The sequence below is a fragment of the Geotrypetes seraphini genome, chromosome 6 (assembly GCF_902459505.1).
Source record: "Geotrypetes seraphini chromosome 6, aGeoSer1.1, whole genome shotgun sequence".
NCBI classification, from domain to species: Eukaryota; Metazoa; Chordata; class Amphibia; order Gymnophiona; family Dermophiidae; genus Geotrypetes; species Geotrypetes seraphini.
In genome coordinates this window covers 10507804-10528931 of record NC_047089.1, presented here as the reverse complement: position 1 = coordinate 10528931, position 21128 = coordinate 10507804, and the positions used below count along the sequence as shown (strand labels likewise).

General features: G+C 46.6%; 2 protein-coding genes across 9 annotated transcripts in view; both read left to right on the top strand.

The window, feature by feature from the left end:
• Positions 1-5994, top strand: part of PAAF1 (proteasomal ATPase associated factor 1) — a 30657-nt gene extending 24663 nt beyond the window's left edge. For all 7 annotated transcript variants that reach the window (XM_033948790.1, XM_033948785.1, XM_033948789.1 and 4 more), the window contains 3 exons: positions 737-819; positions 2611-2693; positions 5567-5994. In XM_033948790.1, the coding sequence (XP_033804681.1) occupies positions 737-819; positions 2611-2693; positions 5567-5644 (244 nt within the window). In that variant the 3' untranslated portion in view covers positions 5645-5994. The remainder of the gene's footprint in view (positions 1-736; positions 820-2610; positions 2694-5566) is intronic.
• Positions 5995-11130: 5136 nt separating this feature from the next.
• The window catches only part of DNAJB13 (DnaJ heat shock protein family (Hsp40) member B13), a 33426-nt gene continuing 23428 nt past the window's right edge, over positions 11131-21128 (top strand). For both annotated transcript variants that reach the window (XR_004539872.1, XM_033948666.1), the window contains exons 1-3: positions 11131-11249; positions 15780-15883; positions 20531-20692. Coding sequence is in view for 1 of the 2 variants with exons in the window: in XM_033948666.1 (XP_033804557.1) it covers positions 11182-11249; positions 15780-15883; positions 20531-20692 (334 nt within the window). In the remaining variant the exon portion in view is untranslated. The remainder of the gene's footprint in view (positions 11250-15779; positions 15884-20530; positions 20693-21128) is intronic.

Genomic DNA, 21128 nt, shown 5'->3' with positions numbered 1-21128 from the left:
CAGTCTGCCCATTCCAGTAGGTCCTGTATGTTTTAATGTATGTTACCCTATTTTACTATTTTTGTTATATACAAACCGCTTAGAAGACTGATAGGTGGTATATCCAATTTTATTTTAAACTTGAAACACAGGTACTGTTCACAGTGGAAATGTGAATCAGCTGGGTATGAGTGGGAGAGAAAGACAGACCCCTCCTCCAGACCATGTCTTGGAGCCGGTTTGTGATACTGATGGTGCTCTTGACTTTATCTTAAAACTAAAAGAAATTAAAACTGCTTTCTGCCAGAATTTCTGGCCATCCGTACTGGAGTTTAGTCCTTTGATGTTTAAAAAGCCACCTTGCTAGCAGGATTTCCAGAGATGATATTTGTCTGCCTCTACCCAGGGAGAGTTTTCCCCTATTTTTATATTTCACCTCCCCTCCAGCTCAGCTGTTACACTGACACTTAATGTGAACTCTAGTTCTGGCCACTAGGTGTCCCCATTGAGCAATAACCCAGGAATTGAACCCATCCCCACGAATAATACTTGCCATTAGTCCAGCCCTCTCTTGCTTTATTCATTTGTTTACTTAACAGTTTCACTAGGAAATAAAGGAAAAGGCTTTGGGTAGAATCTATCCCCCTACCCATCACCCCTGGAGCTCCATTTTTGCCAGAGATCTTTGTTATATTTAGAGTTTCACATTGTGGAAATGAATTATCTAAGCTGCTGCTTTCCTTTTTTTTTTTTTAAGGACACCGGTGCAGGTAACCCGCAGATCCGGAGCACCTGTACTATCCTTGATGCCTTTCAGAGAAGGATATATTACCAGCCAAGGTAGATAAATTCTTTGCGCTCTGCTTAATGTGCTAGAATTTGTTGCATAAATGGACTTCTCCAGAATGGGTATAAAAATTGTGCAGCTGAATAAACTACCTCAGTTGCATTCAGACAAGTTCCTTTTTTTATACTCAGATATATATGCTGGTGCTGTTAATTATTCAGTGGTAAGAGCCTTGCTGAGGACCATGAAGCTAGCTATTCCCCATGGTTCCTGGAATCGATTTTACCACTGTGTTCATACCATTGGTCTGGTTCTAGAACAATGCTTGTTATGTGCTGTGTGTTTTTGTATAGTGGGAACTGGATTGGGGTATATGCCTTTCCACTGGAAAACCTTTACGAGGATTTCCCCTCCTTACAGGTGTTCTGATCAGGGAAGCAAAGCTTCATGTAATGGGCTACAAGGGTATTTCAGATCACTGGGTTCATCCCCTCCTCCTTGGAGAAAAGCTGGCTGTTGAAGGGAAGGACCACGCCTACCCCTTTCAGGGATTTCAGATGCTGGTTCGGCAGGGAGGTGGGGGCAGGGAGTTGCAAGAGACTCTACTCCCTGCTTTCCTCCTTTCTCCAGAATCTAACTCCAGGGAGAATGGGAGGGGGTTGCAATGAACCGAGCCCCCTTTTCATTTCCTGCTCTCTCTCGTCATTCCACTTTCACTTGCTCTTCCCTCTCATCCCCTCATCTCTTTCATTTCCAGACAGCATTGTCTGATGCACAAAGTGTCGGAGGGAACATACAAACAAATATTTTCCTTTTGAAAGGTGCCATACGTGTATGGTACTCGGAGCCACTTGTATGTACCCTGTGTCAGGGTTAGAGTTTACTGGAAATGTATGTTGGAAAGGCAATCTATTCATGTACTTCTCATTCTCTAACCTAACCACCACCTCTAAATGCAGGTAAAGGTGTACTCACTGACAGATTGCCTTCTCTGTGGCAGAGGGATTGGTATTTCTGATTGAGTACTTGTCCGAGTTCCCAGCTTGTAAAATCATAACATCTTGCCAGCTAATCCATATAGCTCACACTGGTAACTGGCAGAACACTAGTCCCATACCATACTATATTGTTTTTTATATCCCGCAAATATCAACTGGGATTCACTGTGGCTTACATAAGATTAATAAGGTTAACAACAGCAAAACTATAATGAAAACAGATGCGTTTTTAGCACCTTCCTAAATTGAAGATAGGAGGAGGTCTGACATAAGCAGGTTCCAAATTTTGGGGCTTTGAAACTCGAAGGTGGATTTGAAGAATAATTTCCTCTGAACTTGACGTGGAGAGGGAAGAGGTAATTTATAGTGTTGCGTCATTCTTGAGTTATAGAAGGAGTATGAAACTTGGAAGGCTGAAGTTAGCCCAGTCGAGCTTTCTCCATACATGCAATTCTAAATTGAATTCTATACTTGACAGACAGGCTGTGTAGTTCTATCAGCAGCGGACTGGCCCTCTCAAATTGACCTTACGGAAAATCAGTCGAACCGCTGTGTTCTGGAGAAGCTGCAACCTCTGAAGTCCTTTCTTTGTGATGTTGCAGTATAAAGAGTAGGGCTGCTCGCTCTTACTACCAGTCAGGACCAGTACAGACTCCCTGCAGACCAGTTCGTTTCACTCCTCACCTTCCAGTACGCACAGCCAATAGAATAGCATTGGTGCATTACAGTACCATTTTGACCAAAATGATAACATTTTAGGCGGGAGTAGCTCTGACTATAAATAACAACATTTGCATATGTTTGCTGTTTCTTACTGCTGTTTAATGCTATTTTTGGGGGTTTCAGGTGATGGAAGCTGTTTTATTATCCAGCAAGACCTTGATCGTGTAATTGAACTCACAGAACCAGACTCTGATCCTGTCTATAAGGTGAATCCCGGTAGCTTTTCAATTTTCTTCAAGAGCCACAGAGCACCAGCAAATGTTTTATGTTTGAATAAAATTTGATATACCACGCCAGCTTTCAATAGTTTGAAGGGATTAACAAATTTATAAACAATTAAAACAAGAAAGGAACTCCGTAAAACGAAAGACCTAATCCACTCATACCGAATACCTGTCTGTCAAGATGCCACAAATTAATAAATACGATCGTTGTCAGTATCTCTTTTGCCAAAAGCCTGGGAAAAAATAACTTTTAAGTAATCCTTTTTGAACGTCATGAAGTTAGATTCTAATTGCGAATAATTTGGGGCTCCTTTTACAAAGGCACACTAGGGCCTTAACGCGCAGAATAGCGCACGTTAAAATGCCCCGCGTGCTAGCCGCTACCGCCTTCTTTTGAGCAGGCGGTAGCTAAAACTCGTAGCGCACCTTCGTAAAAGGAGCCCTTGGTAATTGATTCCATAAACTAGGACCTAAAAGAATCCCCCCCTAAAAAAAACCCAAAAAAAAAATCTTTAGATCTAGTACAGGGGTCTCAAAGTCTCTCCTTGAGGGCCGCAATCCAGTCGGGTTTTCAGGATTTCCCCAATGAATATGCATGAGATCTATTTGCATACACTGCTTTCAATGCATATTCATTGGGGAAATCCTGAAAACCCGACTGGATTCTGGCCCTCGAGGACCGGAGTTGCCCACCCCTGATCTAGACCAGAGATCTCAAAGTCCCTCCTTGAGGGCCGCAATCCAGTCGGGTTTTCAGGATTTCCCCAATGAATATGCATGAGGTCTATGCGCATGCACTGTTTTCAATGCATATTCATTGGGTAAACCCTGAAAACCCGACTGGATTGCGGCCCTCAAGGAGGGACTTTGAGATCCCTGATCTAGTATTTCCCCAACCTATACAAATAAGGATGTTAAATTATTTGGTATTCTGAAGGGCAGTGAAATCCTATTTTTTAAAAATACTTATTGAACAGACGTTGAACTTACATTTTTTCATTTTTATTTTTTTTTTTACTGATTTAATAGCTTGGCTGTTTTTATTATTTTATAAACTTATACCTAAGCAGATTACCACAAAAACCCAAACATAACATAAAACACCAAAAAATAGTATTAAAAAAAACAATATACAGATAAGTAACATTTCCATTATCACTTCATTCCTTCTTAACTACTTGAAAAGCTTCTATAAAAAGAGATGTTTTTAATTTTTTTTTTAACTTTGAAATGTTTTTATTCATTCTCAATTGTCCAACCAAATTATTCCATAGCTCTGGTACTATACCCCCCCATTTCAGTAACTCATGAACAGATAAACACTCTTTAAGGATCAACGGGGCGGATGTAATTGTGAAAGATACTGAATTGTTTGAAAAATCAATACCAACACTTTAAACACTACTCGAGATTTAAAAAGTAGCCCATGCAGTTTTCGTAGTAAAGGTGTCGCGTGCTCAAATTTACTGCCACCATGTAAAGTAGTAAAGATCTACATTTATATAGTGATACGGTGCATTACAATAATCCAATCTTTGCAATACAACACTCTGAACTACAAAATGAAAATCGTATGGAATAGCAGTACAACAAATTACACACAACTGGAAAAATTGTGACAGATTGAACTATAATTTTTGGTGGAACTCAGTTTGCCATATATATAAAATGGAACATACATTTGCAACACAAAAAGGATATATGGATAAATTCAAAAAAATTTGGGGACCATTAACAAAATATTGTAATAATTAAATTTCATTTTCCTATGATAAGAAAATAGTTAAAGAAGAAAGGGAGGGAGGGGAATTTATACTCTTTATTATAAATTAATAAATGATATTCATACATGAAAACAATGTAATAAAGAGAGGGGAAAAAGGTTAATAATTTAAAAAATAATTGATAAAATCATTACAATATATATGTTGTATAACTTTATAAGAAAAATAATTAGTTATATGATATATAAAATCATAAGAAATATAAGATAAGAAATGTTATGTACAAAATATATTATAGAAATATCAAGTGTATTATTAAGATAATTGTATGAAAATTTATGACACTTGTTGTTAAATGAAAAAATCAATAAAAAACTTAAATAAAAAAAAAAAAAAATAAGGTACATAAGAATGGGGTTTATGGTAGGTTTTCTTGATTTTAAAGAATGATTAGGGGGGAGGGGGAATAAATTCTGATATGGATTTTAACAATATTAAGTGTTGTAGCTGAGTTTATTTATTTATTTATTTTTAATTCTTTATTCATTTTCAATCTTACATCAAGTGCACAAACAATAAAACAATACAATTAAACACATCACTTGACAATCTTTCTGATTTATCTTACAATACATAAAATTACCACCCTCCCCTCCCATCATTCCTCTATTATTTACCCAATAAGAAAAATGTAAAATATACCTCCTCCTCCCCCCAAACATTAGATGGTGTATATTACAATAGAAAATGGTGTTTACTCATTACAATAAGAAATTAATGGCTCCCAAATTTTATTAAATTTCTTATAGCTTCCTTGTTGTATAGCTATTGCTCTTTCCATTTAATTTCTGGTGGAACTCAGTATCTGAGTTTAAAATGTTATATATGCTGTTACACTTATTGTAAAAAGAATTTTTTTAAAAAAAATGGTACCACCCTCCCTCCCATCCAATCCCCCCGCCCTATTCTGTGGAAGAAAGCTCCCCGATTCCTTGGATTTTAATTTTAATCCCTCTCACGTTCTTTTCCCTTCCCTATTGTATTTTAATGACCTGGAAGAGGTATTGTCCTGATGTGATAGAATATTCCATTATTGTAGCAATAAAATAATTTGCCACTGTCTTCTTCTAGGTGGCGTTGTGGGAAAAACTGATATATACCTGCTGCAGAGATGGCATTGTAAGAAAATATTTACTCTCCAACCTTTGACATCGGATCTTCTAGTGTGCAAACCCCCCCCCCCCCAAAAGATGGAACGTGTAACTGAACATTCTTTGATGCTCTTAGTACATCCTATACGTGCATTTCGGGATCCTGTGTAGAAAGGTGCACAAGGACTTGCACGTATGGACTACCTTGAATGAGGCTTTGTTTACTTTTTAAAACGAAAGAAAATTATTTTCTTAAGAGTTTTTGACTTTGACATGTATTTATGAACATTTTGTGTTGGTTACCTTTATTACGCTTAAGAAAATATCCAAACTGATCCAGAGGGACAAAAAAAGGTTTCTGGATGCTATACCGACTAGAAATAAAGCCCATTTATTTTTATAATTTGATTAATAATTGTGTGCGAGATTCTCTTGTGGTCTTTTATGCCTTCTTTCAGAGGCACAGCAACAGCCCCAAAGCCCTCTAAATCTCTATGGGCTTCAGGGCCGTTACCGCATTGCAGTGGCTAGCCCCATAAGATGCTTCAGTTTATCATGGCTCTGCTGTGGTGAATATACTATCGCTGGTCGCTGTGGAACGAACTGAGCCCTGGTTTTGAGCTCAGAAATACCACAGTGTGGTTGGAAAACAGAATTATTGTAATTAGAAGAGGCTACTGTGGCTTATTGCCTTCAGAACTTTTTCTCCAAAGCGCCATTTCCTTGTGGCTTAGACCGAGGCCTGTTCTCAAATACCACTGTATATGTGAACGTTGAGAGAGGCCTGGCATAGAGCCCAGTAGTGTAGGGAAGTTTCATCTTATTCTTATGTTTTCAGTACATGCTGGAAAACGCTATCGTTGGAATCGAGGCATGCTACAGTTTAAGAAGGGGTTAAAGACTGTTGTTTGCGCGTACTTTTAAGGTTTGAAGTGGCTCTTTTAGATGTTGCTTTTTTTCAGTCTTTGTCGTGGATTTATTTTTTTTTTGGGGGGGGTGAAGTTTTTGGGGAAAGGGCGGGTTCTGGGGTTTGTTTGATTTTTATGTTTTGCTGCATTGATGTGTTTTGTGTGTGTAATGTTTTTGTAATTTTATTATGTATGTTGTTTGTAATCCGCATAGAATTGTCAAATATGCGGAATATAAATTTTTAAATAAATATTCAAGAGGTGGTCTTGTGGAAAAACTAGAGGTCTCCTTGAATACCTTTTCTTATCTTTTTAAATGGAAAGCATTTCTCTCTGGACAAGCAGGGCATAATGAAACATAGAAACAGTACCTGAGAAAACAAATTATTGAATAATAAAGGTATATTGTTAATACAGGGTTTTTTTCTTGAACCAAATGCATGGAATTTGTTCATAGAAACATAGAAATTGACGGCACATAAGGGCCACGGCCCATCCAGTCTGCCCACCCTAATGACCCTCCCCTACCTTTGCCTTGTGAATAGATCCCATGTGCCAATCCCATTTGGCCTTAAAATCAGGCACGCTGCTGGCCTCAATCACCTGCAGTGGAAGACTATTCCAGCGATCAACCACCCTTTCAGTGAAAAAGAATTTCCTGGTGTCACCTCGTTTCCCGCCCCTGATTTTCCACGGATGCCCTCTTGTTGCCGTGGGACCCTTGAAAAAGAAGCCGAACTGCTGGGTGATGCAACGCTGCAAAGAAATGCAAACGCATCCTGTCGCCTTGTTTAAAGTTCTGTCCAAATTCTATTTCAATCAATGCCAGTATTCTTCCTGAAGCCACATTCCCCGAGGAGTAGGAGCAACTCTGTATACACTAGACTGCAGATGGGATCTACTCTGTCTGACAACCACTTAGTGTTACTGCAAGGACTCTCAGCTCCTTATTACCAATGACCCAAATAACCTAGGCTGGACTTGTCTCTAAACAGACCCCTTTTCACTGAATATCAGACTGTATAGACTTCTGTTTTGGGGCTGGAGAGCCTTCACCAGGCTGAATCTCTATATGTAAGCTACTCTCAAACGTTTATCGTGATAGCCGATCTCGGATCTGTTTAAGCAGTAGACATCGATAAAGCAACAACGTGGTCCTCTATTTCCATCTTGTACTAGACATTACTGTTTGGGGCCTACTCTATTTTCAAGTACAGATAATATCTTTGAACAAGGTATATTATAGAAGTTTTTTGCCTGGTGACGTTCACCTTCTCTCTACACCAGACTGCTGTGAAAATAAGGTGGCAGCTCTCAGCCCTGGATTTGCCTCCATTCCACCCTGATTATTCACAAAAATACTGTAATAGGGGTTCTTTGTGAGCATGGGGGGGAGATCCTTCCAGCCTTATACCTGCTTATTTCTGAACAGTAACCTCATTGCTCAAGGAATTACATTGGCTTCCAGTGTAACTTAGAATTCAATTTAAGTGTTTGTATTGCATTTAAAATTCTCTTTGGCATTTTTATTACTTTGGTTCCTTTACATTGGAATGTACACAGATCTCATTTCGCTAGGAGTTCAAATAAGTTTCCTTCCCTTAGGGGTGAAAGTTGAACTTGTCAAGAGATTCAGCCACTCTTTCATTTTCAAACTAACTGAGATCTGGAATGCGTTACCGCTTTCACTTAGAAGTCTAGGCCAGTGGTTTTCAACCTTTTTACACTCGTGGACCGGCAGAAATAAAATAATTATTTTGTGGACCGTGAACTCGGTCACCTCATTAACTATAGAAAAATAGACAAATATAGTGCAAAATATAGACAGCAGATATAAATTCTCAAAACTGACACATTTTGATCACTAAATTGAAAATAAAATCATTTTTCCTACCTTTGCTGTCTGGTGATTGATTTCATGAGTCTCTGGTTGCGTTTCCTTCTGTCTGTGTATCCTTTCTTTCATTTCTTTCTTTCTGCACTCAGGCCCAAGAATTGTCCCTTTCTATGCCCTCCCTCTTTCCTTCCTATGTCCTTAGTGCCCCCGGTGCCTCCTTCCCATGTCCTTAGGGCCCCTTCCCATGTCTTTAGTGCCCCCAGTGCCTCCTTCCCATGTCTTTAGTGTCCCTTCCTGTCTTTAGTGCCCCCAGTGCCTCCTTCCTATGTCCCTCTCACTGCCTTCCAGACCTTGTCCCACCCCCGAAGCCAGCCTGCCTGCCTGTCTACCTCCCTGGCCAAAGCCTGCCTGCTTGCCTGCCTACCTCCTTCCCTCCCTGCTGCGCAAAAAAAAAAAAGCCTCCTTCCTTTCACCCGGTCGCTGCTATCTTACCACCCTGCTGCTGCTACCGCTAAAGCTGACAGGAAGTCTTCTTTCTGACATCAATTCTGACGTCCTGGGCCAGCCAGGCAGTGATTGGCTGGCCCAGAACTTCCTCTCTAACGTCAGAAAGAAGACTTCCTGTCAGCTTTAGAAGCAGCAGCAGGGCGGTAAGATAGCAGCGACCAGGTGGAAGGAAGGAGGGAGGTGTTTGTTTGTTTTTTGGTTTTTTTTTTGCACAACAGGTAGGGACAGGAAATGATCACCTGTCCCGTTGTCCCCAAGCACAGCTTTGGGACGCTGTCCCTGAAAACAGGACATTTTGGCGTCCCGAAGCTGTATGTGGGGACAACGGGACAGGAGGTCTGAAAACAGGACCTATGGTCTCCTTAATCTTGCTGGCCCTGTGTGGACCAGCAGAAATTTCCTGCAGACCGGCAGTTGAAGAACAGTGGTCTAGGCCCCTTCGTTTGATTTCGGAAAGCTCTAAAAACTCTATTGTTTACTAAACCCTTTGGAAACTCAGCCATTCTAGATTACATTCTTCTACTATATTTATGTACTATACTTACATTACTGTAAACCGAGTCGAGCACCTTTTTGGCTGAAGACCTGGTCTATAAAATTGTTTTAGTTTAACCAGCCCACTGTCTGTCTTGAACACAAAGGACCATCAGAAGGGGAAAAGGAATCTAAATCAAAACCAAGTGGATGGGGCCTGAAATTCACTGAGTGGGACCAACACAGAAACACATGTCTCTATCTTACAAAATGAGAGGGACATTCTCTGTGGATAACAGGGGAATGGAGCTGAACTGTTGGGTGCCACAATCTTGCATCACCTTTTACAGGAATGTGTAGTTTTCCAAAAGCTTTGATTCTAAGAGTGGGTTAGGAAGGTGGGGTTATATGGCTGCACTCAGTAAATTATAATTCCACCCTCCTACCCCCATTCTCAGAATTGGAGCTAAGATATGGACAATCATAAGAGCAGGAGAACTGTGCCAGTGGGCTTGAGCTTTTGGAGAGGAATGGACAGTAGGAAAAGAATGATGCCCCTGTATAAGACTCTGGTGAAACCTCATTTGGAATATTGTGTATAGTTCTGGAGACTGCACCTTCAAAAAGTTATATATAACGCAACCAAACATGTTCCGAACACCTCCTTAGCAAATTAGAAAATTTTCAACCTATTCCTTAAGCACTTCTCAATATCTTAACAATATGTATCTCTTATTTTCACAACAATTCTTATGTAATCCACCTTGGACTGCAAGGAAAAGGTGGAATAGAAATCACTAATGTAATATAACAGAATGGAGCTGGCAGTCTTTTGTCATAAAGCGCATAGGCAAGACTTTAAAGATCCATTTCTTGAAAGATGAGCAGGAGCTATGATAAAGATTTTTAAATACTTTGTGGCAAAAATGTGCAGGAGTTGAGTGTCTTTCAATTGAAAGGAAGCTCAGCATGAGATGGAAGATAAAAGGGAACAGAATCGGGGAAATATCCTGCATACCTACTTCTTTATGAAATGGGTGGCAAATTCATAGCATGGCTTCCTGCTGGAGATGAAAACTATCTGAATTTGAGAAAGCTTGGGCAAAGTACATAGGATCTGTAAGGGAAAGGAGATAGAACTTATACCACCTTTCTGTGCCCATAAACAAAGTTTACATGGGGCAATGGTAAGGGACTTACCCAGAGGAACAAGGAGCTGCAGTGGGAATTGAACCCAGTTCCCAGACCACTGCATTACCCACAAGGCTATTGAGAGGTAGTAAATGGCATGGATGGGCAGACAGGATAGGCCATATTTGCCTTCATGGCTCTCTGTTTGTAAATATTGGTATTGCAAAAATTGATTGTGGAATAATATTCCATTGCATGCATGAACATCTGTGCTTGCAAATCAGTGCTGAAACAAGTCTGTGCATGTGTCCAGTGTGATCTCCCATGTATTTATATCCAAATTTTGTTTGAAAATCATGCACTGAGTTTTTAGTACATGCATCTTTAATACATCAACCCCTGAGCAGCAGCTTTAGGGAGGCCAGAGGATGCTGTGTAGACCAATACTGGGATAATGTGTACTTGGCACCCTTTTTTATTTATTTGGTTTTATTTACCTTCTCCCTTCTCCAGACGATGCTGGCCCCGGCTTCTGCATTTGCACCACTGGGTTGGACCTTTAGGGTGGCCAGAGGACAAGAAGAAGCAGCAAACTATAAGCGTCTTCGCCAGGCGCTGAGCTAATGACGTCAGGCAGCGGCACAGCATTCTGGGGCGTGTAGTTCCCATGGCGTTCCCTAGCAACGGCGCCCCATCAACAGCGCGCTGTGGCCGCGGGTCCGCTCCCGGGGAGAGAACATGGGGCGGGATTTCTACGCTATGCTCGACATTGTCGCCGGTGCCAGCGACGAGGACATTAAGAAGGCGTAAGTAGGGCCTGAAAGAGTCGCACTTCAGCTTTGCAAAAGGGGCTCGAGCAGTTCTGGGGTGTCGGTGCTCAAGGGACAACTTTTGCATCTGCCACAACCCCCCCCATACACACACCCCTATGATCCAGTTACAGGAGCCCCCTCCCCCAACACCCCACTCTCCCACCAACCCATGATCCAGTTACAGGAGCCCCCCACCCTCAACACACCCATCCATGATCCACTTACAGGAACCCCCCTCACCCCCAACACCCCCACTCTCCCACCCACCCATGATCCACTTACAGGAACCCCCTCCCCCAACACCCCCACTCTCCCACCCACCCATGATCCACTTACAGGAACCCCCTCCCCCAACACCCCCACTCTCCCACCCACCCATGATCCAGGAACCCCCTCCCCCAAACACACCCCTATGATCCAGTTACAGGAGCCCCCCGACCCCAACACACCCACTCTCCCACCCACCCATGATCCACTTACAGGAACCCCCTCCCCCCAAACACACCCACCCATGATCCAGTTACAGGAGCCCCCCTCCCCCAACACCCCCACTCTCCCACCCACCCATGATCCACTTACAGGAACCCCCTCCCCCCAAACACACCCACCCATGATCCAGTTACAGGAGCCCCCTCCCCCAACACCCCACTCTCCCACCAACCCATGATCCAGTTACAGGAGCCCCCCACCCTCAACACACCCATCCATGATCCACTTACAGGAACCCCCCCCCCCCCCAACACCCCTCCCATGATCCAGTTACAGGGGGCCCCCTCCCCCAACACACCCACTCTCCCACCAACCCATGATCCAGTTACAGGAGCCCCTTCCCCCAACACAGCCACCCACCCATGATCCACTTACAGGAACCCCCTCCCCCCAAACACACCCACCCATGATCCAGTTACAGGAGCCCCCCTCCCCCAACACCCCCACTCTCCCACCCACCCATGATCCACTTACAGGAACCCCCTCCCCCCAAACACACCCACCCATGATCCAGTTACAGGAGCCCCCTCCCCCAACACCCCACTCTCCCACCAACCCATGATCCAGTTACAGGAGCCCCCCACCCTCAACACACCCATCCATGATCCACTTACAGGAACCCCCCTCCCCCCCCAACACCCCTCCCATGATCCAGTTACAGGGGGCCCCCTCCCCCAACACACCCACTCTCCCACCAACCCATGATCCAGTTACAGGAGCCCCTTCCCCCAACACAGCCACCCACCCATGATCCACTTACAGGAACCCCCCCCCCCCAAACACACCCACCCATGATCCAGTTACAGGAGCCCCCCTCCCTCAACACCCCCACTCTCCCACCCACCCATGATCCACTTACAGGAACCCCCTCCCCCTAAACACACCCACCCATGATCCAGTTACAGGAGCCCCCCTCCCCCAACACACCCACTCTCCCACCCACCCATGATCCACTTACAGGAACCCCCTTCCCCCCCAAACACACCCACCCATGATCCAGTTACAGGAGCCCCCCTCCCCCAACACCCCACTCTCCCACCCACCCATGATCCAGTTACAGGAGCCCCCTCCCCCAACACCCCACTCTCCCACCAACCCATGATCCAGTTACAGGAGCCCCCCACCCTCAACACACCCATCCATGATCCACTTACAGGAACCCCCCTCACCCCCAACACCCCCACTCTCCCACCCACCCATGATCCACTTACAGGAACCCCCTCCCCCAACACCCCCACTCTCCCACCCACCCATGATCCACTTACAGGAACCCCCTCCCCCAACACCCCCACTCTCCCACCCACCCATGATCCAGGAACCCCCTCCCCCAAACACACCCCTATGATCCAGTTACAGGAGCCCCCCGACCCCAACACACCCACTCTCCCACCCACCCATGATCCACTTACAGGAACCCCCTCCCCCCAAACACACCCACCCATGATCCAGTTACAGGAGCCCCCCTCCCCCAACACCCCCACTCTCCCACCCACCCATGATCCACTTACAGGAACCCCCCCCCCCCAAACACACCCACCCATGATCCAGTTACAGGAGCCCCCTCCCCCAACACCCCACTCTCCCACCAACCCATGATCCAGTTACAGGAGCCCCCCACCCTCAACACACCCATCCATGATCCACTTACAGGAACCCCCCTCCCCCCCAACACCCCTCCCATGATCCAGTTACAGGGGGCCCCCTCCCCCAACACACCCACTCTCCCACCAACCCATGATCCAGTTACAGGAGCCCCTTCCCCCAACACAGCCACCCACCCATGATCCACTTACAGGAACCCCCCCCCCCCAAACACACCCACCCATGATCCAGTTACAGGAGCCCCCCTCCCCCAACACCCCCACTCTCCCACCCACCCATGATCCACTTACAGGAACCCCCTCCCCCCAAACACACCCACCCATGATCCAGTTACAGGAGCCCCCTCCCCCAACACCCCACTCTCCCACCAACCCATGATCCAGTTACAGGAGCCCCCCACCCTCAACACACCCATCCATGATCCACTTACAGGAACCCCCCCCCCCCCCCAACACCCCTCCCATGATCCAGTTACAGGGGGCCCCCTCCCCCAACACACCCACTCTCCCACCAACCCATGATCCAGTTACAGGAGCCCCTTCCCCCAACACAGCCACCCACCCATGATCCACTTACAGGAACCCCCTCCCCCCAAACACACCCACCCATGATCCAGTTACAGGAGCCCCCCTCCCTCAACACCCCCACTCTCCCACCCACCCATGATCCACTTACAGGAACCCCCTCCCCCTAAACACACCCACCCATGATCCAGTTACAGGAGCCCCCCTCCCCCAACACACCCACTCTCCCACCCACCCATGATCCACTTACAGGAACCCCCTTCCCCCCCAAACACACCCACCCATGATCCAGTTACAGGAGCCCCCCTCCCCCAACACCCCACTCTCCCACCCACCCATGATCCAGTTACAGGAGCCCCCTCCCCCAACACCCCACTCTCCCACCAACCCATGATCCAGTTACAGGAGCCCCCCACCCTCAACACACCCATCCATGATCCACTTACAGGAACCCCCCCCAACACCCCTCCCATGATCCAGTTACAGGGGGCCCCCTCCCCCAACACACCCACTCTCCCACCAACCCATGATCCAGTTACAGGAGCCCCTTCCCCCAACACAGCCACCCACCCATGATCCACTTACAGGAACCCCCTCCCCCCAAACACACCCACCCATGATCCAGTTACAGGAGCCCCCCTCCCCCAACACCCCCACTCTCCCACCCACCCATGATCCACTTACAGGAACCCCCTCCCCCTAAACACACCCACCCATGATCCAGTTACAGGAGCCCCCCTCCCCCAACACACCCACTCTCCCACCCACCCATGATCCACTTACAGGAACCCCCTTCCCCCCCAAACACACCCACCCATGATCCAGTTACAGGAGCCCCCCTCCCCCAACACACCCACTCTCCCACCCACCCATGATCCACTTACAGGAACCCCCTTCCCCCCCAAACACACCCACCCATGATCCAGTTACAGGAGCCCCCTCCTCCAACACCCCACTCTCCCACCAACCCATGATCCAGTTACAGGAGCCCCCCACCCTCAACACACCCACCCATGATCCACTTACAGGAACCCCCTCCCCCAACACCCCCACTATCCCACCCACCCATGATCCACTTACAGGAACCCCCTCCCCCCAAACACACCCACCCATGATCCACTTACAGGAGCCCCCCTCCTCCAACACACCCACGCTCCCACCCACCCATGATACACTTACAGGAACCCCCTTCCCCCCCAAACACACCCACCCATGATCCAGTTACAGGAGCCCCCTCCCCCAACACCCCACTCTCCCACCAACCCATAATCCAGTTACAGGAGCCCCCCACCCTCAACACACCCATCCATGATCCACTTACAGGAACCCCCCTCCCCCCCAACACCCCTCCCATGATCCAGTTAAAGGGGGCCCCCTCCCCCAACACACCCACTCTCCCACCAACCCATGATCCAGTTACAGGAGCCCCTTCCCCCAACACAGCCACCTACCCATGATCCACTTACAGGAACCCCCCTCCCCCCCAACACCCCTCCCATGATCCAGTTACAGGGGCCCCCTCCCCCAACACACCCACTCTCCCACCCACCCATGATCCAGTTACAGGAGCCCCCTCCCCCAACACACCCTCCCATGATACAATTACAGGAGCCCCCTCCCCCAACACACCCACTTATGATCCAGTTACAGGAGCCCCACTTTCCCACCCACCCATGATCCACTTACAGGAACCCCCCTCCCTCTCAACACACCGACCCATGATCCAGTTACAGGGGCTCCCCTCCCCCAACACACCCACTCTCCCACCCAAATGTCGCAGATGTTAATGCTGAACTGGTACCCCTCTCCCCAGTGCTAATATGACTTCCTTACCCTTCATCCCTCCAAAGTCAACAAGCACATACAATCATAGAAAACGTCTGACTAGTTTGGTTCACCCTCATTCCAGATATCGTAAACTAGCCTTGAAGTTCCATCCCTTTAAAAACAAGGAGCCAGAAGCACAGCACAAATTCAAGAAGATTGCAGAAGCCTATGACGTCTTGAGTGACCGTAAGTAAGGACTCAGGCCTTCTGCTGAAGGGAAGCCGCCCTAGGTTATGTCGAGAGTCTGAACTGGACGTTGATTGGCTTGGATGCCAAACGTCGCAGGAGGCAGCGTGTGCACTGGAACGATGGCCAGCTGTTCTTTTAAAGCAATGATTATTCAGCTGTAGGCTTTAGTTTGCAGCATTTGCTCCTTTGGCGCTGAGGTTTAATTTCACTTGTAGCTTTGGTTTACAATGGGTTTGGGGAGGGGGTTGCCAGAGCTCCAGCATTGGATGATTTTCATTACAGGATTCACATTAGGGACGAGCTTCCCAAACTGTGGGTTGGGACCCAAAACTTGCCTTTGGAGCTAGGTGGGCTCCTCTGCACCTCCAAGAGGGTCATACAGTTTAATTTGGCTGTAGTTGTAGGGTCACGGCAATAAAAAGATTGGGAAGTCCAGTGGATTTGATTCCTGCTGCCTCAAGTATTATTGTACAGTGGTGCCTCACACAACGAACTTAATTGGTTCCATGAGCAAGTTTGTTATGCGAAAAGTTCGTTATGTGAAACGCGTTTTCCCATAACAATACATGTAAAAAAAAATAATTCGTTCTGTAGCATAAAATATGCTAAGATGACATAAAAAAAGATAAATTTTTTGTTATTATTTTTATTTAGATACATCTAAAAACATACATCTCCCTGTCCTTTTACTTCCACTATCTTCCTATCCCATCTCTATTCCCTTTTGTCCCTCTCCCCATGATCAATCATCTCACCACCTCTCTCTTCCCTCACCCTCAGGGTTCAAGATTGCTTCCACTCTTTTTCCTGTTGTTCTCTCTGCCTGTCACCCTATGATTTAGCATCCCTTCTGCCCTTGTCCAATATTTCCCCTTCTCTCCCTCCCTCTCATCCCCTGCTCCAACATACCGTATTTCGACTGCCCTTCCATCCCCAGGCCTGCCAATTTCCACTCATTTACTGCTTTCTCCCACCTCTGCCAAAGCCCGCCCCCCCCCCCCCGCAGTGATCGGCAACACCAGGCACCCCCCCTCAATCGGTGAAACAGGGCCCCCCCTCGATCGGCGAAACAGGGCCCCCCCTCGATCGGCGAAACAGGGCCAGCGACTGCTTTCTCCCGCTGCTGTTGAAGTCTGTAAACAACTTTAACACAAGCCACGGGGCTCTAACAGTGCGTATGCTGCCAACGGCTTCCTTCCTCCTTCCTCTCCCCTCATGATGTAACTTCCCATTTGGTTGATGGAGGAGGAGGATGGTAGCCGGTAGCGTCACGCACACTGCGCGGAAGGATGCAGCTCGGGCGACTTCGTTGTGTGAAACGAAGTCCATTGTACGAATCAAGACAAGAAGTTCGTTGTGCGCAGCGTTCGCTGTGCGAGGCGTCTGTTATGCGAGGCACCACTGTATTGGGTTTTGAGAAGACCCCATTGATTGAATAAGAATAGAAGATGACATGCTGTGAGGTTATGGATAAGTATAATTTTGTTTTTAATTTCTCTATCATAAGTGAAATGTGTTGGACTTTGACTCTGATACCTTGGCCATTTTAGTGTGTTTTCAGTCCATATCCCTGCTGGTTCCTGCACTGCTCCTTGTTTTCACCTCCAAACTCTGTTGTACAGTGTACACTTCCCCCTCCGTATTCCCGAATTCCATTTTTTTGGGCTATTTTAAGCCTTACCTGGTGGTTTAGCGGGTTTTCAAGGCAGGAGCGATCTTCCCAAGCTCCTGCCCCATGCAGATCGCTCACAGGAAATGGCTCGAGAGACTACGGGAGCTCAAGGCAGCCATTTCCTGTGAGTGATCTGCACGGGGTAGGAGCGTGGGAAGATTGCTCCTGCCTGAAAACCTGCTAGACCACCAGGTAAGGCTTAAGGGGGGGGCTTTCAGGGCTTAAAATAGCCGGGGGAAATGGGGATTAGGGGCAGAACCGGCCCGAATATTATTTGCGGTTTTTCCATATTCGCGGGTCGGCTCTGCCCCTAACCCCTGCCAATACGGAGGGGGAAGTGTACTTGTGACCCTCCTTCTCTTATTTCTTGGCGTCTATCCCAGCCGACACCCTCTTCTGAACACCTCAGTTGTTTTCTCCTTGCTGCATCCCTTTGGATTCATAAACCACACAGCTTCTAAGAAGTGAGCTCCCCAGCCATCTTCCAGTCAAAGCTCTGTGCACTAGGCAGAGCAGTGGGTTCAGAGTTCAAATTCTGCTTCTCTCACAGGCACCTGTTACAGTAGTACGATGATAAGCATTTTATGGCAATAACTTATACATGAATTCTTATTACTGTTGTTTAGTGCTGTATATTCTGTGCAGCACTACAAAAATTACTATAGCAATTGTTATTTATTTATTTAATTTTCTATACCATTCTCCCAGGGGAACTCAGAACGGTTTACATTAATTTATTCAAGTACTCAAGCACTTTTCCCTGTCTGTCCTGGTGGGCTCACAATCTATCTAATGTACCTGGGGCAATGGGGGGATTAAGTGACTTGCCCAGGGTCACAAGGAGCAGCGTGGGATTTGAACCCACAACCTCAGGGTGCTGAGGCTGTAGCTTTAACCACTGCGCCACTCTAGAAATCAAAATGTAGTAAAAGGGAGCCAAGTAAAGGAAATGAAGCCATTGTGACATCACTGAGGAGGTTGGCTCTTATTGGTGGAATGAGGCATTATGATGTCACAATACCAGCTCTGGTTATCAGAGGCTGAACCTTTTCACACTATTTATTTACTAAATTTTCTTTACTGTTCTCCCAGGGGAGCTCAGAACAGTTTACATGAATTTATTCAGGTACTCAAGCATTTTTCCCTGTCTGTCCTGATGGGCTCACAATCTATCTAATGTATCTGGGTCAATGGGGGGATTAAGTGTCTTGCCCAAGATCACAAGAAATAACATGGGGTTTGAACCCACAACCAGTGGCGTAGTAAGTGGGGAGGTCCACCTCACTTCTTGGTGAGGGTGTAGGCACCCATCCTCCTCTCTGAGCCCCCCGCCCCCACCACTTCCCTCTGTAACATTCCTGACGCGAGGAGCAACCCCCAAGCTGCTGTTGCTCCAGCATCGACTCTTCCTCTGACATCACTTCCTGGACCCACGCCTAGGAAGTGATGTCAGAGGAAGAGCCGATGCTGGGGGTTGTTGCTCATGCCAGGAACGTTACAGAGGTATAGGGGAAGGGAAGCGGCAGGAGGGGGCGGGGAAGGAGCACGCGGAGGTGGGGGACAAAGAAGAGGGTGGGGGAGGGTCGCCTCTCCCCCTGGCTATGCCACTGCCTCCCAACTTCAGGATGCTGAAGCTCTAGCTTATCTGCACATTGAAGTTGACTTGCATAATGGGGTATTTGGCTTGAATTTGTGCTGTTGAAATGTTGTAAGCAAAATGGCTCTGCTCTAGGGTTTCACGTGAGCAAAAGAAAGGTGGGGTGAGAGTGGGAGGGTTGGTTGGAAGACATTCATGTGAATTTTAGGAATCCCAGCCCTTATTAAGGGGCCCGTGTTACAGAGCTGACGTGTCTCAATCTCTTTTTCCCCAATGCTAAGCTTCGGTAGCGTTTTTAGCGCATGCTAACCACCGCGTTATGCGGAAAAGCCAACACCAGCTCAATGGAGGCGTTAGCGTCTAGCACGCGTGGCATTGCAGCATGCGCTAAGAACACGTTAAAATCGCTAGTGCAGCTTAGTAAAAAGGAGCCCTGAGCGTTGGATTTCAGTTCCTAGACTAAAATTGTAAGTGTTTCTGGGAAAACATGGTTAAATCAGCAGAAGGACACGGTAGTACTACTCGAAAGGGTCCAGAGAAGAGCGACTAAGATGGTTAAGGGGCTGGAGGAGCTGCCGTACAGCGAAAGATTAGAGAAACTGGCCTCTTCTCCTTCGAACAGAGGAGATTGAGAGGGGACATGATCAAAACATTCAAGGTACTGAAGGGAATAGACTTGGTAGATAAGGACAGGTTGTTCACCCTCTCCAAGGTAGGGCGAACTAGAGGGCACTCTCTGAAGTTGAAAGGGGATAGATTCTGTACGAACATAAGGAAGTTCTTCTTCACCCAGAGAGTGGTAGAAGACTGGAACGCTCTTCCGGAGGCTGTTAAAGGGGAAAACACCCTCCAGGGATTCAAGACAAAGTTAGACAACTTTCTGCTGAACAAGAACGAGCGCTGGTAGGGCTGGTCTCAGTTAGGGTGCTGGTCTTAGACCAGAGGGCCGCCGTGTGAGTGGACTGCTGGGCACGATGGACCACTGGTCTGACTCAGCAGTGGCCATTCTTATGTTCTTAGAAACAACAAAAACGAGGTTTCAATTAATTCTATTAGAGCAAACAAGTGTGGAAAAAAAAAATCAAAAAAGTGACAGAAGTTCACACATGTTGCTTTTTTAGGCTGCTTGAAAAATAGAAGTTTTCCACATTTTTGATCTGCAACTTTAACCATAATTGATCTAGGTTTGATCCAGTGAAGGATGTGCTCTACATGGACAATATGGGGAAATAGTCATTGATGAATGCAGAGTAGAGGTCTCGTCCATCTGTTCCGTTGTCCGTTCCCTGCATGCCTTTAGACTCTTGAAGCCACACATTTGACAGTTGACTTCTCTGGCACTAAGGTCACTTTCTCAACTTCTTTGTCTTAATAGCTAGAAAAAAAGCTGTTTACGATAAATTTGGAGAAGAAGGCCTGAAGGGAGGCATCCCTGACTCTTTTGGAGGCGAAGGTGCCTGGACCAGTGGCTACACGTATCATGGAAATGCAGACAAAACCTTCAGAGAGTTCTTTGGCGGAGATAATCCTTTTGCAGGTATGTAGACGTGTCACTGACTGAAGCAGAGTTCAGCTCTTATTGCCATATTCTGGGCCCAGTCTGTGAGTGATTCAACCTGGTTGAATTTTCCATTCCTGAACTCTAGGCCCAGCTTCTGTGGGGCTTCCATTTACATCTCCTCCATGATGATAAGATTTAAAAACAGATTCTTCTTGGTATAGTTTATCCTTAGCTTTACATTTCTTTGAATTGTTCCTTGGACTGATAATATGTTTTTTTGATTGAGGATATTTGTCCATCCCTGCTCCCCCTGTCCAGCAGTACGCCTCCCTTCCTTTTTCTGCCCCCCCCCCTGTCCATTAGCACCTCTTCCCCTGTGCATCAGCACCCCGTACCTCCTTTAGCATCTGCCCTCACCAGGGCCGCTCTGCAAAGCCTCGGCAGAAGGGGGAAGGGGCATTGCGCGGGGGCG